This window comes from Mastomys coucha, unplaced genomic scaffold (genome assembly GCF_008632895.1).
Source record: "Mastomys coucha isolate ucsf_1 unplaced genomic scaffold, UCSF_Mcou_1 pScaffold21, whole genome shotgun sequence".
Classification (NCBI taxonomy): Eukaryota; Metazoa; Chordata; class Mammalia; order Rodentia; family Muridae; genus Mastomys; species Mastomys coucha.
Window position 1 is genome coordinate 129,198,009 of NW_022196904.1, and position 16,542 is coordinate 129,214,550.

A 16,542-nucleotide genomic window follows, 5' to 3' on the forward strand; every position below is an offset into this window, starting at 1 on the left:
TGTGGTACAGGCAGCTTGCATGTTTATTCTTTTTGTTGAGTACAGGTACATACTGTGTGTGTGCCCGTGCTTGTACATGTGGAGCTGAGAGACTGACACCAGACTATTTCCTCTCTTTCTCTCCACCTTTCTGTTTAATATTTGTTTATTTTGAGACACTGAACATGGAATTCATGACTTAGCTAGACTGGTAAGCCCTAGGACTCCACCTACCTGTACCCCAGCACTGGGAATAGAGAAGTGTTCCACTGCACCCAGCATTTAATGGTGTGCTGAATAGACTTATGTCAGTTTCACACATGCCAGAGTCATTTTAGAAGAGGAACCTCAAAGGAGAAAATGTCCCATGAGATTGTCTTTGCATTCCCTTGACTGATGCTTGGTATGGGAGAGACCAGCTCGCTGTGGGCAGTGGTGCTTCCCAGCTGGTCCTGATCTTGGGTATGATGGGAAAGCAGGCTGAGTAATCCATGGGAGAAAGCCAGTAAGCGGCACTTCTCCATGGCCTCTGGATCAGTTCCCGTCTCTAGGTTCCTGTTCTGACTTTCCTGGATGATGAACTAGACTACAAGACGTAAGCTGAAACAAACCCTATCTTCTCCATGTCGCTCTTGCTATGGTGTTTCATCATAGCAACAGAAGCCCTAACTAAGACAGATGGTAAGGATCTGAACTTAGGTCCTCATATTTGGACAGAAAACATTTTACTGACTGAGCCATCTAGCCCTCTGGAAAGCTTCTAAAAGGAAATCAAACACCTTGAAAAGGGAAATCATTGAGCCAAAATAGAAACTGAAACCATATTTAAGCAGTAATAATGCACAACACCCATGTTCCAGAAATAATGGTATTTAACAAACAAGCTCATTGCGCAGGAATGGCCACCCTGGGTGTTGGTGCTGAGGGTCCCCTTGGGACAGGCACTTGGGGGACAGCCTTCTGACTCCTTTCTGCAGACAGACGTTCCAGGCGTTCCGCATAGAAACCATTGAAATCTAGCCTTTAGAGGAGGAAAAGGGGTGTTAGAAAAACTCCAGGCAGAAGCTGGCCCAAGCTGAGAAGATACACAGGATCTCCCATTGTTATCCATGTGGCAACCCCACTTCTCCCAATCATGAGACAGATACAACCCAAGGCCTCTTCCAGGCAGAGGGAGGGGCATGTTCCAACCACCAGTACATGGGTACACTAGCAGGTCTCAATCCTGGTGGGCCTTATTGTGTGTCACATTGGTCAGGGTTCTCATTACCTAGCATCTCCTGGCAATAGGAGTCTGAGGTGCCCCAGGCTTGGGAAGCCTGGCTGTGATTTTCTGTGCTAGAGACCTCAGAAATGCGGGAATTACAGGGTGCCACAGGACACCAGATAGCCCCAATGCACAAACTAGTACTTTTCTTTTCTTTCTTTCTTTTTTTTTTTTATTTAGATAAAACTAGTACTTTTCAAAGGACAATTCAGGAATGGTATCCAATTCCTGGATGAAGCCAGAGCCCCTTCCTATTCCAGTGGTAAGCAGACAGCCCCTCAACCAGAGTATTCACAACTGGCCCTCTCTTCCACAGCCTTTGCCCAGATGTGGACACCTGATGCTGGAGCCATGGAGAACAGGGGTAGTAGTGAAAGCAGATGGCAGGGCTGGGCTTTAAAATCAGGAAGTGTTACTTACCTGGAGATGACACTGGCCATGCCATGTTCACAGTCACTGGTGCTGTAGACACTTAGTCGGGCCAGCAAATCAAGAAGATGGGCAGAGAAGTTTTTGTCAAAGTTGTTGATGGTGGCCTCGAAACCAGAGGACAGCTGAGGAGTATCCATATGCTCAGACAGATGCTGAAAATAAAGCCCAGGGAGCTCAGTATTGGTTACTAGGGAGCCGCACACATGCTCTTCCCTTCTTGTTATTTTGGGTTTTTAGTTTTGAGACAGACTGTTGCTACCATACTTCAGGCTGCCTTGTGATTCTCCTACCAGAGCCTCCTGAGTGCTGGGACCACAGGCTTGTGCCATCACTTCTGGCTCTCTGTTTTGGAGACAGAGTCTCATTTTGTCCAGGCTGGCCTTGAACTCAGAAATCCACCTGCCTCTGCCTCCCAAGTGCTGGGTTTAAAGGCGTGCGCCACCACCGCCCAGCTCCTCCCTAGTTTTTTAATGAAAGAAATTAGTTTTGCCTTGTCCCTATGGTATAAAAGATGGGAACAGAGCACAGCAAATGGAAAAATCCTTGGGGCAGTAGGCCCAGCACCCTATGGCTTCTCTGGGCTGTGGTCTGATTTTGGGGCTACTGCTGTTTCCCGCCTGGCCTCTAACAAGCAAGGACAGACCTCTCTCCTACTGCTCCTGCTTGCGCCCTCATACTCTCACACTAGCTCCCATTTGCCAGCTCCTGACAATGAATCCTACAGGCTTCACGGACAGTGATCTGGATCAACTGACTAATCAGGGAAAAGTACTTCAGCCAGTCAAAGCTCTGTGCTCCAGGGCAGCCCAGCCTACCCTGCACAATACTGTTGTATAGATGGCTTCGCAACACTCTGGCGGCCAGATGTCTGGAGGCTCAGTGTTGAGAAGGAAGACTCTAGTGGCTGTGCTAGAACCTAACTCCAGGACCTGTGTTTTTCCCATTGTAGAGATAAAAGCCAGGGAAAGGTAACAGAAGGTCTCTGTGTTAGTCAAACTTGTTATGGAGCTGAATCTGGTTCTGAAAAACTGATCTCTTGCCTCCACTTTCCAAGTGGTGGGATTCTAGGTATAAGCCACCACACCTGGCTTTATAATGTCTGTCTTGTTTAAGGTTTTATTTTCTTAAGTTTGCAATGCTAATACTGTCGTAGCTTAGTAGGAAGAAGGCCTTTCTGGATAAGCCCCACAGCCACATACCTTCCTGGTAGGCTCCTTCCGGGGGCGATCCTCAATCCGCTCAGTCTCTGTGGGTGGCCCCTGCACACCACCCTGATCCAGGGTCAGACGGCCTAGCTCACTGTCCAGTTTCATACTCTGCGTAAATTTCTAAAGGTGAGTCATGAGGAAAGGTTATAGTTAGCTCCACGTACAGTGTTCCACAAAAGACAGCAAGTACCGACAGGTGCACAGTACCCAACCCAGAGACACAGGAACACAAAGCTGTAGATGGGGTGTTAGTTCTTAGCATTCCCAGGCCTACATTTTTCAGTGACTATCAACTGAGTTTCCTAAGAACATAGTTGTCTTGTGTTTCCCTATGTAGGAACATGGCCCCCAAACATCTGAGGAATGGCTTTCACAGCCCTGCCCCCTCTATAATCTAGAACCACCTACATCTTCTACCTCCTGACTACCTCCTGACTGCTCTACAATGCTGCCTAAAGAGTACCTGGCTCCCAGCATCCTCCAGCCCAGAGACCCCAGACTACCCTTCTGTCACCGATATTTTCTGCATTATTTAGACAACTGCTCGAGATAAGTTTAATAGAGTTTAATACTCAGTTTTGACAAGTGAATGCAAAGGCATTTGAAGAGGCCTAAGACAGAGACTAGCATAAGGGATGCTATGAGAAATAAGGCAGGCCCTAGAAGGCTTCACAGCCAGAATGGGATGGCCTGGCCACAGAGACCAGGAGCTCTGCAAGGGCAGAAGTTGTGGGACAGAGCAGCATGTGGCAATAGTCTAGACATAGCACACACTCATGTTGCCCCCTTGTCCTCACCTGCATACAATTGGTGAACATGACACATACAGACATGAGCTTGGAGAAAACCTTCAGCAGCTCAGGGTTGGTCAGCATGCAGTCCTTCAGGCAGTTGTCAAGGAAACTTGTGTGGTGGCCAAGGACGTCGTCAATGTTGGAGGCCTGCAAATAAAGGCCCGAGACTTCATCGAATATCATGGGCATGTGATTTTCAGTTCTGGTTTGGTATTCTATTGCCATTGTTTCAATGGGCCCATGATCTCTTAAAGACTACTTGTCTCTCTCCCTTCTTTCTCCATCTCCTCCCATCTCTCTCATGAACACGGACAGCAAGCAGGCAGATGGGAGGCAGTGGACATTTTTGAGGCTGCCATGACACCCAGCTAGCATATGATGGTGTTATGAAATGCACTCTGGCTGAGAAAGAGCCTCTCAGATGCTATCATTTATACAGCAGAAACTCACAGATTTCAGGTTTTTCTCAAGGATGTGCCAGGTCGGTTCCATCACTTCAAACATCATGTAGTACTGAATATTCTGGACAAAGTTGAGCATTCGCTGCCGCAAAGTGAAAGCACCAGCAAACCTGAGTGCATAAGGAACAGGCACTGAGAAGACAATGCAGACTCAGCACGAAGCACATGGTGATGGCTTCCACCCCCAAGTGGAACAGCAGAATGAACGCTCATGACCTTAGTTCTCGTGTGCTGATGGCTCAGACACAGGGACAAATGATATTAACAAGATGTCTCAGTACTGAGGTCTGAGGACACCCACTCCCACCTCTGGCTTCATCAGGGTGTCACTGATGTCCTAGCAGTACAACTCTGATTCCCCTGCATCCTGAAAAGGGAGTACCAATAGCTGTACCATGGAGACATAGAGCAGGATCTGTAGCTAACTACACCACCCAGAGCAGATGTAGAGGCTTGAATGATATGGCCCCAGTTGGTGGCTGTTTGGGGAGGCTTAAGATGTGCAGCCTTGTTGTAAGAAGTATGCTATTGAGGGAAGACTTTGATATTTCAAAAGACTAGCAATATTTGTGACCTCTCACTATCTCCTGCTTCACTTCAAGCTGTGAGCTCTCAGCGGCTGTCCCAGCTGCCATTTCTGCCCACTTGCTGCCATGCTCCTTGCCATGGTGGTGATGGACTCTCAATCTTCTGGAACCACGAGTCCAAAATAAACTTTCCTTTTTTTTTTCCTTTGGTTTTTTGAGACAGGGATTCTCTGTGTAGCCCTGGCTGTCCTGGAACTCACTCTGTAGACCAGGCTGGCCTCGAACTCAGAAATTTGCCTGCCTCTGACTCCCAAGTACTGGGATCAAAGGCGTGCGCCACCACTACCTGGCTACTTTCTTTCATACCTTGCCTTGGTTTTGGTGTTCCATCACACCAGTAGAAAAGTAGCTAAGATGTCAGGGAGGTGGTAATGCCAAGAACTACCTACCACCTTGGCTGGCTCCACACACTTGTGTTCTACTGGGACAATTTTTTCTCAGATCTATTTTCTCTTTAATTATATGTATGTGTGGTGTATATTTGTTATCTTCACATGAATGCAAATGCCCACAGAGGACAGAAGAGGACCCCTTGGAGCTGGAGTTACAGGTACTAACTAGTGAGCTGTTCAGTGTGGGTACAAGGAGTAGAACCTTGGTCATCTCCAAGAGTATTACATGCTAACCCCTAAGCCACCTCTCCAGTCTCTTGAGACAAACTCTTTCTTTCTTTCTTTCTTTCAGTAATTTATGAGTACACTGTAGCTGTTCTCAGACACACCAGAAGAGAGCATCAGATTCCATTACAGATGGTTGTGAGCCACCATGTGGTTGCTGGGAATTGAACTCAGGACCTCTGGAAGAGCAGTCAGTGCTCTTAACCACTGAGCATTTCTCTAGCCCCTGAGACAAATTCTTAAGAAACTTTACCCTCAAATTTCCTTTAAACATGAGCCAGCCCCACACGCTAGTGTACAAAAGGTCACCAGAGCACTTCCCAGCACTTCCCACCCTATGTACTCAGGAAGAAGGAATGGAGAGAGGGGCTATGTGCTGTAGACAGAGCCTAGAAGTATGGTCTATGAGGATCTGGACAGTGAGTGTGCAGCTAGTGGGAAAGTCATGAAAGTAGATAAGCTAGAAGTGACTTTCAAACAATGTTTTCAAAGACCCAAAAACCAGAGCCGCTTCTCTTAGACATACCACTTTGCAGAGTGCAGTGCATGCTGCTTGGCTGTCTTGTTGCTGATCCAGACACTGCAGAGCTGCCGCTCCACATGCTTGCAGTAGAACATGTGTCGGAAGAGCATCTGGTAGCGGGTGAGTGCCTTCCTGCAAAGAGGGGTACGTCAGGAACCTGGACAAGGCAGCCCGTGCTTCTGACTAGGCTGCACCAACAGGCAGTAAGAACAACCCAGCATCCTGCAGTGTGAGGCTGCCCAAGCAGGCAGTTCTGACTCCCATCCACCCCTGCACTGAGCTGGAAAAGCAACTAAGTTTCTTAATACTAGGAGAGGTTAAATACCAACTGAAAAGCCTTATCTGAAAGGTCAGGGACTAGCTCAGTGGTGAGCACATGCCTGACCATAAATAGCCTGGGTCATATAGGACTCACCTGTTAATAATCAGTGACAGGGGCCATTTGACCATATAGTCAAAGGAGAAGGCCTCCAGACCACTCAGTGTGAGCTCTGTGGGGTCAGCATGGGTCATTGCCTTTTCCTGCTTGGTCTCAATGGCCAGAACCCGCAAAAGCTGAGTGATAAGGTCGTGAGACATCAGTTCAATCTGGGGAAGTGAAAGAAAAGATGCACACAAAATTGTCTCAGACCTTACCTACCCATGAATGGAGCTGAGAAACAAGAAAGCTTCTTAAATACTATTACAGGCTAACCAGCCACTGATAACCCTTAATTAACAGATTAGGTTGGAGCCAGGAACAGAGGCCCACATCTTTAATCCCAGCATTTGGCAGGAAGATCTATGTGAGTCCAGGGCCAGTCTGGTATACAGAGTGAGTTCCAAGGGCTACGCAGAAACCCTGCTCCAAAAGAAAAAGTTAGATTGGGATGTACGCTGTGCACTGATGATCACTCGCCTGGCATGTGTAAGGTCCTAGGTTCTATCCATAGCACCACAAAGAAAAAATTACATCAAAGCATCTTCCATTAAAATGGAAGAGAACAAAAAGGAAACTTGCTTTTTAAAGAATTATTTTTATATTATGTGTATCTGTGAGTATCTATATGTATGTATGTATGTAAAATGTATATATCTGGAGGTAAGCCTGTGGAGGTAAGAAGAAAGCATCAGATAACTAGAATTGAAGACACAAGCTACTCAATTTAGGAGCTGGGAACCAAACCTAGGTCCTCTGCAAAAGCAGCAAACACCCTTGTGCTGGCTAGTTTTGTCAAACTGATACATTCTAGAGTCATTTGGAAAAGGAGAATCTCAAGAAAATATCTTTAATTTGCCTACCGACAGGTCTGTGGTACATTTTCTTAATTAGTGATTGATGTGGGGTTAACCGGGCTAATGTGGGTGAGAACACCCTTGGGCTGCTGGTCTTAGGTTTCATTATTTGTTTGTTTGTTTGTTTTTGTTTTTCAAGACAGGATTTCTCTGTGTAGCCCTGACTGTCCTGGAACTCACTCTGTAGACCAGGCTGGCCTTGAACTCAGAAATCCCCCTGCTTCTGCCTCCCAAGTTCTGGGATTAAAGGCATGCGCTATCACTGCCTGGCCTTAGGTTTTATAAGAAAGCAGGCTGAGCAAGCCATGAGGTCCAAGGTGGTAAGCAGTATCCTTCTATGGCCTGTTCACCAGCTCCTGACTCCTGACCTGTGTGAGTTCCTGCCCTCAGTGATGGAGTGTGATGTAGAACTGTAAGCGGAAATGAATCCATTCCAAGCTGCTTTTGGTGATGGTGTCGATCACAGCAATAGAAACCTAAGATAACTTTGAACGACTAATCCTTCTTTCCAGGCCTTAAAATAACATTTTAAATGTTTCTGTTGTTGTTATTATGAATGAGGAACCATAGGAGAAACTGAATAAATCTTAAGAGTGAAGACCTTTTATGGACAAACAGTACTGTCTACAACATTAACTATTAAATACTTATTAGAGCCAACCACATGTCAGTTTGCTAAGGGTTCCTATAAGACTTAAATATATGTCCAAAAAGACACAAAATATAAAAAATGGGAAAAGAACAAAGCACAAAGAATAAATGAAGAAGAGCACAAACAGCTCCTGAACAAAGCAAATGCTCACCAACGCCTGTCGCCTAACAGTCACGGAAGTGAAGACCACTCTAATCCTGCTTGTCAATGTAACACAGACATCAGGTGGGCAGACATGACTCTCACTTGCCCCATAGCCAGCACCTGAGATGGCTCTTGTGCGTTCCACCTGGATGATCGGGCCACAGACTGCCACTAGGAGTAATAAACCCTACAAAATTACTCCTGCACTTAGTAAGAGATCCAGAAATACATGAAGTAAAGAAGAACAGAACTGCAAAGAAAACGAAGATCTACAAGAACAGTGGGGCCTCAGCCTAACTCTCAGTAATAGATGGAAGCTGCGTGCTCAGCACTAAGCACCATCCAAGGTCTGCTGAGTAGAGGAAGAACCCATGTAGAATCCCAGGACCATCACGATTATGTTATAAAACTTATATTAAGGCTTGGCGAGATGGCTCAGTGGTTAAGAGCCCTGACTGTTCTTCCAAAGGTCCTAGTTCAAATTCCAGCAACCACATGGTGGCTCACAACCATCTGTAATGAGATCTGATGTCCTGCCCTCTTCTGGTGTGTCTGAAGACAGCTACAGTGTATTTACATATAATAATAAATGAATCTTTGGGCCAGAGTGAGCAAGGTCTGAGCGAGCAGAGGTCCTGAGTTCAATTCGCAGCAACCACATGATGGCTCACAAACCATCTGTACAGCTACAGTGTACTCATATACATAAAATAAGTAAATAAATCTTCAAAAAAAATTAAACAGTGAAGTTAAAACTAAGTAACAGTGCTGGAGATATGCCCAGGTTCAGATCCCAGCACTCATGCAGTGGCCCACAACTGCCTGTAACTCCAGTTCCCAGGGACCCATGCCCTCCTCTGTCCTCCACAGGCACTGCACACATGTGCTGCACAGATATACATGCAGGCAAAACACCCACACATATACAATAAAGAAAATTTAAAAACAAAAAACCCTAAGCAACATAAAAAACCCTGAAAATTTCTAACTAAGTGGAAACAAACCACTAAAGAAGAAATCACAGAATCCCTTGAGCCACCATGTGGGTGCTGGGACTTGAACTTAGGACTTCTAGAAGAGCAGCCAGTGCTCTTAACCACTGAGCCATCTCTCCACCCCATTGAATCTCTTGAAACAAAAGAAAATAAAGCATGCTAAAATAGCCTAACTTCAAAATTCAAGAAACTATGAACAGAAACTAAGCCCAAAGCTAACAGAAACAAGTTGATAGAAACAAAGAAGAGAAAGGAAGAAATAAATATAAGGAAAAAAGTAATAGAACCAAGATTGAGTTCTTACAAACATCCGGGGAACTGACAGGCTTTCAGATACATGCGAGAGAAAAGAAGACACACCACTGAGCTCAGAGATGAAAGTGGAGCTCTTCCTGCCAGCCTTAGAAATCACAATAGCTCTCTGTACTGCAGGATGCAAACACACATCCTGTTGATGGCAACAGAAACATACTGGTGGTCAGGATAAACTCTGGAAGCACAAGTTATGGAAGACCTAAACCTGCATGAAATGGAGCCTTGATGCAGTATCTCCAGAGAAAAGAGACCAGCGACAGAACCTGAATAACTCACACTACTCCCCAAACCTGAGAACATAAAGAGCATCTGTCCATCTACACTCTGTGAAAGGTAGGCCTGATTTGACACCGACATAGACCAAACTCACAGGAAAAGTACCAAGTAGTGCCTCCTGTGAGACCAGACACATATCCCTTAACAAAAATGCTTGTAAGCCAGTGTTCTCTGAAATAGGAAGAACATCCAGTAGGACACCCTAACTAGGTCCTGCTATGTGTTCACTCCAGTGTTGCAGAAGCAAGGTGCCATCATGTTGCACTCACCTTGAGGTCATCTTTGAAGGGGTCAGTGTTGGCAGTGCTCATGCGCAGGGCCAGCTCCAACAGAGCCTCCAGGCGTGTGAGTATAATGTCTTCTACTGGCTTCCTGAGCTCCTCCTCAGTCAGGTCCATGAAATGCACGAAGAAGTCCCCTTGGTCCATCAGGAAGTAGCGCTTGATGGACCTGTGCCAGGGTTGTTGAACATATAGCCTGACCGCTGCCTTCAACATACAAGGTAGAGGTTTGGCAGCTCTCAGTGAGACATGGAGCTGCTCTGCTCAGGCATGGCAGGGGAGGGACTGACAGCAAGGAGCTGAGAGACCTGTTGGATCACACGGTCTGAGAACTAGAGAACGGAGACCCTGCCACCTCACACTGAGGCTGCAGGGAGCCTGTATAGAGATTAAAATATAGTTGCTAAGAACATTCTACTTTCAGCCCCATGGATACAAAGTGAAGTCCAACCTTAGGTGGGCCACCAGCTCCTTCTCCTCCATGAGGAAGTCCAGCAGCACTTTGCTGGCATAATTGAACGCTTTCTCAATCTGCTCCACATATGCCCGCTCTTTGAGGGTATAAATGATCTCTTTGGCTACAGGACAGGTAACATCATGACCACATTCTCTGACCACATTTAGGTATTTTCCTGAAAAAAAGAAAAAAAAGGAAGGTGGACTCAGTATGTACATGCTGAGTCTCAGGCCTGGACTTTTTTTTTCTTGGTTTTTCGAGACAGAGTTTCTCTGTATAGCTCTGGCTGTCCTGGAACTCACTCTGTAGACCAGGCTGGCCTCGAATTCAGAAATCCACCTGCCTCTGCTTCCCAAGTGCTGGGATTAAAGGCATGTGCCACCACTGCCCAGCTAGGCTTGGACCTTTACGATGCCAATCAAACATGAGACAGTATGCTAGACATGAGGTACAACTTGTTTCCTGAAAAGACTGTGCAATAGTTCTTCAGGTCTGTATTTTATAGGAAAGAGTTTGAAAAGCCTTGAGATCTAGATTGCTAAATAATCTCTTAGCCCTTTCTGATTCTGTTCAGCTTTCAGAGCAGAGCACATATGTCAAGCCCCAAGGATTTGCTCATCTCTACATCAAGCTCTAATCTATGCAACAAAACTAAAAGTTGCAGCCGGCCTAGAAGGTGTGGGCTCCTCAAGGCCTCTGTTGCTAAATGATGGCGTTTTAGATGTAAAACCCCAAGATAGAAAGCCATGTCTGAGGCAGATAGCTTCCTGATTAGGGGGCACTATAAAGTGATGGAGAACTAAGAACAATCAGTGGCTAGCAGCACAGTAGTAGGCCATTCCCAGCTAAGTCATCTTCAGGGGCAGAGGGGCTGGAAGGCTGTGATGACCCATGGGTCCCATGATGCAGCATGAAGAGGCCACTGACCTCCTTGGAGAGTGGCCCAAGCAGTAGTCACCTGTGCTGAGGATCTTGCCTGCTACCTTCTGCAGGAAGGACGGGATTTGCTGTGGCAGCACAGTGTAGCGCTGGTCCCAGTACTTGTCATTGTAGTCCTCCTGGATCTTCTCCTTCCGCAGCTCGTGCTCCTCCACCATGAACTCACTGCAAGACACACAGTGTTTCAGGCCACTACAGGACAAGCCTGGACAACTCTGGGGTGGCCACATGCTTCCAGGAACATCCTGTACAACCACTCAACTGTGAGTTGAGGAACTCCAGCCTTATTTGGGAGCAGGTGTCTAATTTGAGGCAGAGCTGAGTGGCTTCTTCCCTACTCTTCCATTATGGCCACAGGATAGACAAATAATGACTTATCCCGGGTACCTAGGCCTATCAACCACAGAATCAGACTCCTCCCACAGAGTTCCAAGAACCATTTACCTGTGGCCAGAAGGAAACTGAATTCCTTATTAGGCTCATCACACCAAATTCTTTTGTTTCCATAAAGAAACACAAGGCCCACCCTATGGTAGAGCACATTCGAGGCCTGAGTTTCATCCCCAGCACAACAGAACAGAGTTCTCTATGAACTGGTCATTTGCTTTACATATTCAAAGGCATCATGCTGAAGTAGCACACTACTCAACCACATGGAAAGTTCCTCATTCAACAGGATAAAGCTGCTGACAGGCAGTGAGTGACACCCACTCCTCAGCTCATAACTGTTGTGTTAAGGATTTGTGTCTGGCATATCCCTTCTCAGAGACTATTGCACAGTAGACAGTCCAGGTGAGAGGTATCTGGTACCCATAGGTCCTACCTGTAAGGGTCATGAATGATGCCCCTATAGATCCACTTCTCCAGGATCTCAAAGTAAGGTGCACTGGCTGCTTTGGTCAGATAGAGGCACAGCTCCTGCGCCTGGCTGTCCCCCGTGTAGTTGAAGCTTCTATCATGAAGAAGGCTCAGCGTCGACCCGCCCACGCACTCGCCTTTATCCACTGAGGTGGCTGTGGGCAGAAAGGGTTGGCTCACTACCCCGACGTCTAAGTGCCCCTGGCAGATAGGACTCCTACCAAGACAGATGCCATGCTCAGATGTTAAAGCTACAGTTGCTAATAAGACCTATCAAGAAAAGCCTCCAGGCCTAGCATGGTGGCATATACACAAATCTCAGCACTTGAGAGGCTGAAGCAAGATGACTGCAAGTTAGAGGCCAGTGCAGACTACATAACTGCGTTTGCCAACTAGTCTAGAATACATAAGACCCTGCTTCAAAAAACAAGATGTGACAAGAACTCTGCCTTGCCACCATGCCACCAGAGAGTAATATGAATGGCCAGCCACAGACAGAATGGCCCTGCCATGCCTTAGGGAGCCCTCCACCTGCAGCCCCTCCACCAGCAGGTCCGCACCAAGGGAGGCAAGGATGTCGATGGTGCGCATGGCTGGCTGGATGTAGAACCAGAGCTTCTGCAGTGAGAGGAGGCCCTGCCTGTGCAGCTGTTCCAGTTGTGTGACCAGAATCAGGTATTCCTTTACCAGGGTTCTCATGGCAGCAGCCAGGGCATGGTTCACCTGCCCATATTCAAATGAAGACTTCTCCTCAATGAACCTACGGCAAAGATACATGGGACACTGTAGGGGAAGAGCTAACTTACCAAACCAAAGTTGAGCTATTCCAAGTCCCCTTCTCACCCAAGGAGCAAATTACTCACTCCAGTACTTAGAGCCAATGGGACTCTGTGGTATGAAGAGTTGAGTCAAGATAGGGCTTGGGGACTCATAGGCTCTTCAAAATTTATTAGGAAGAAGAGAGAACCACAAACTAGGAAAGGACTTCATCAGGGAGGTGGCTGGTCACACCAGGGACTCACCTGGTCACAGTAGAGTAGCTGGCAGCCACAGGGAGGATTCTGTTTACTAGCTCCCGGATGGACAGGTCCAGGTTGGGGTCCACAAGGAAGGTACGGTTCTGCCTCCCAGCCAAAGGCTGAGCAGTGATATACCTGCCATCCACACCCACAAGCACATAGAGCAGATCTTCCACCACTGCTGACTCCTGGGAGGCCAAGGGCAACGTACCTGCAAGGGACAGGCAACACTAGACTCTAAGATCCCCCATGCCCCTGGCTCTACACCCTTACCAAGCTTCTCTGTGACATCATGTACATACAAGGATGGAAAGAGGAAGTCATTTCCTTTTATGATTTGAGTATGAAACAGATTCCACAGATTCTGTTGATTCTCAGTTGGTGGCACTAGCTGGTAAGTTCTGGAAAGCTCGGGAAGCAGGACATGGCTATAGGAAGCAGGACACTGGGGGATACCTTGGAAGGTCACCCAGAATCCCCAGCTCTTTCCTTGAGAGCTTTCCCTTTTTCTTTCTGCTTCCTGTCCAGAAGGAACAACCTTTCCACAGCTCTCTCCTGATGCATTGATGTTCTGCCTCATGATGAGTGCCCAGAATCAATGGAGCAAGGGATATTAGCTAAAATCTGAAACTGTGGGCCCCCACAAAACCCCTTCACACTTTTAAGTTGTTCTGACAAATATGCCAAACATAACAAATACAGAAAGTTGGTACCAATAAGCTACATTGTTGCTGTGACTAAACCTGACCAAATGGTTCTTAGGAACTGGCTTGTAGGAGGAAAGTGGAAATGTTTAGAAATACAGGATGAAGAAGCCTAGAATTTAAGCAAACTCTATGGGCAATTCTTGTGAAGTCAGATGATCAGAATACCATTAGGAATAGAGAGTGAACGAACGGCAGGCTTATCAGGCTTCAGACAGGAACAAAGACTGGAAGCCACTTGTGTCACATTTTTTTTCAAGACAGGGTTTCTCTGTATAGCCCTGGCTGTCCTGGAACTCACTCTGTAGACCAGGCTGGTCTTGAACTCAGAAATCCACCTGCCTCTGCCTCTCAAGTGCTGGGATTAAAGGCATGCGTCACCATTGCCCGGCATGTTATGTTTTAATAAAGAATTTTTCTTTATGCTATTTGTGTCCTGAAAATCTGTGAGTATGAGTCTAAATGTAATTGGTCAGTTGAATTTGGTGAGGTAATTTTGAAGCAGTCATTTATTCAAGCTATGACATGATTATTCTAGGCTCCTTTATATGGGTTTTACAGTGAGAATCAGGAGGGGAAAAAAAGGAAAGTACAAAGACTTTAGGAATTTCAGCTTGATTAGAAAAGCCCATGAAAAATTGGGGCTATGGTAGGTATGGTTCCTGAAGAGACTGACACCATTAAAAAGAACCCAATTAAACAGTGTCTTCAAGACACAGCAGGACTGATGAACATGCACATACGAACTCAGAGGCTGGGGCAGTATGCACAAGACCCGCACATGTTCAAACAAGACACGGTTCCAGCACTGAGAGGCACAAATTCCACCCTAACCAAGATTTGCAATTGATACTTGCTGGAAGAAGGGAAATCTGTTTTCTCCAATGGAGTATCACTGGGTTTATCAACCACAGGGCACTCTCTATGCCTAGGACTAGTTGGCCAACACAAAACCAGCTTCAAGAATTTTTTTGTGGGCTTTTTGTTTTATTTATTTATTTATTTATTTATTTATTTATTGTCTTATTGATATTTTGATTGTTTGCTTTAAATTTTGTTTTAAACACGAAAGATAAAGAAACATGAGAGAAGAGAGAGTCTGGAAGGGGTTTGGGAAGAGAAAACATGATCAAAATATAGTGTATGAAAAAAAATATCAAAAGAAAACAAACCAAAACCAAAAAGCAGCAGCAGTCAGTGGGTGGAGATATATTTGCCTGATTGGGAGAGAGTTTGCCTGATACTCAGAGGACATCCTAGGCTCAGTGGTTGGTACCGGAATAAAGCCAACCACTTTGCATCTGAACAGGCAAGAGGCCTTGTGCATATCTTAAGAACTGGCCAGACCCCAACACCTAGGCTCCTGGCTAGCTATTCTCTCTCTCTCTTTTTTTTAAAAGATTTATTTATTTATTATATGTAAGTACATTGTAGCTATTTTCACATGCACCAGAAGAGGGCGTCAGATCTCATTACAGGTGGTTGTGAGCCACCATGTGGTTGCTGGGATTTGAACTCATGACCTTCCAAAGAGCAGTCAGTGCTCTTCCCCGCTGAGCCATCTCACCAGCCCCTAGCTATTCTCTTATGAGTCCTTTTTGCAATGGGAGTGTTTACTATGTATCATTGTATCTTGGAATTATATAACTTTTGTTTTACAGAAGTTCATAGCTAGAAACAAAGTTTCAGAGAAACTCTGGAGTTTGAGAAATGGTGGAAATGTTAAGACTTGGGTACTTTGGAGAGGAACTAGATATGTTTCTTTGTTTGTTTTTTTTATCATGAGGTGGCCACGGACCTCTGAGAGCTATGAAGAAACATAATGACTTGCATATGAAAGGTTAGACTTAGTGGGTTAGTAGTGGGTGTGCCATTCTAGGTCATTGCTGGTCCTTAGCTCCACTCTTGCTCTCTGCTTCCTGCTCACCATAAGGTAAACAGGACCCGACATATGTTCTATGTGCCATGATTCTCTGTCTCACCAGACCCAACAGAACCAATGATCATGAACTGGCACAGCCGAAACCATGAGTCCAAAACAATCTTTCCTCCCATAAGTCATCTATGTCAGGTATTAAGTCAAAGTGGTGAACAAGCTAACCCAGGTTAAGTATGCAGCATTTATCATCATGATTGAGTAAGCCTAGTTCTACAATGAAAAAGGTTTCCTTTAAAAAGACACCACTGGCCAGGCATGGTGGCATACAATTTTAATTCCAACACTCAGAAGGAAGTCTCAGGGCAGTGTGGTCTACACAGTGAGTTCCAGGACAGCCATGGCTACAGACTGAGACCCTATATAAAACAAACAAACAAACAAAACTCAGAACAAATGAACAGGACACCACATGTCAAATGTCAAGAAAATGCCTACTTCTACATCAACAGGACTAGATGGCAGTCACAGTCCACCTACTGAGGTAGCTCTGTTCCAGCCATCTTGTCTCAGCATGGCTTTCCCTCCTGTCCCCACATGCCTGGCATGTGCTGGTGTCATTCAGGGAACAACTTGGGCCTGACAGCATGGAGAAGTGTCACACAACATACTTTACACTTCATAAAACCTCTTCATTGGCCTTGCATCCCCACCACTCAAGAGGGTGTAAGTGCCACACGCAAAGCCCAAGACAAGAATCTAGCTAATATCTATTCCTTTGAGTTCCAAGTTCTACTTCTCACTTTACTCCACTGGCTTTCTCTTGACCAGCAAAACCATAATTCTAATCTCCATGGTTTGTGACAGTTGTTCTGTGTGTTTC

The 16,542-nt window shown here is 45.9% G+C and overlaps 1 protein-coding gene across 6 annotated transcripts in view; it reads right to left on the bottom strand.

The window, feature by feature from the left end:
• Positions 1 to 16,542, bottom strand: part of Tubgcp2 (tubulin gamma complex associated protein 2) — a 26,713-nt gene continuing 10,171 nt past the window's right edge. For all 6 annotated transcript variants that reach the window (XM_031388717.1, XM_031388713.1, XM_031388716.1 and 3 more), the window contains 13 exons: positions 13,083 to 13,290; positions 12,621 to 12,820; positions 12,026 to 12,215; positions 11,222 to 11,367; positions 10,258 to 10,438; positions 9,795 to 9,975; positions 6,284 to 6,456; positions 5,872 to 6,000; positions 4,131 to 4,251; positions 3,684 to 3,827; positions 2,878 to 3,006; positions 1,667 to 1,830; positions 1 to 1,000 (listed from right to left, as the gene is read on the bottom strand). In XM_031388717.1, coding sequence (XP_031244577.1) covers positions 865 to 1,000; positions 1,667 to 1,830; positions 2,878 to 3,006; positions 3,684 to 3,827; positions 4,131 to 4,251; positions 5,872 to 6,000; positions 6,284 to 6,456; positions 9,795 to 9,975; positions 10,258 to 10,438; positions 11,222 to 11,367; positions 12,026 to 12,215; positions 12,621 to 12,820; positions 13,083 to 13,290 — 2,102 coding nt within the window. In that variant the 3' untranslated portion in view covers positions 1 to 864. The remainder of the gene's footprint in view (positions 1,001 to 1,666; positions 1,831 to 2,877; positions 3,007 to 3,683; positions 3,828 to 4,130; positions 4,252 to 5,871; positions 6,001 to 6,283; positions 6,457 to 9,794; positions 9,976 to 10,257; positions 10,439 to 11,221; positions 11,368 to 12,025; positions 12,216 to 12,620; positions 12,821 to 13,082; positions 13,291 to 16,542) is intronic.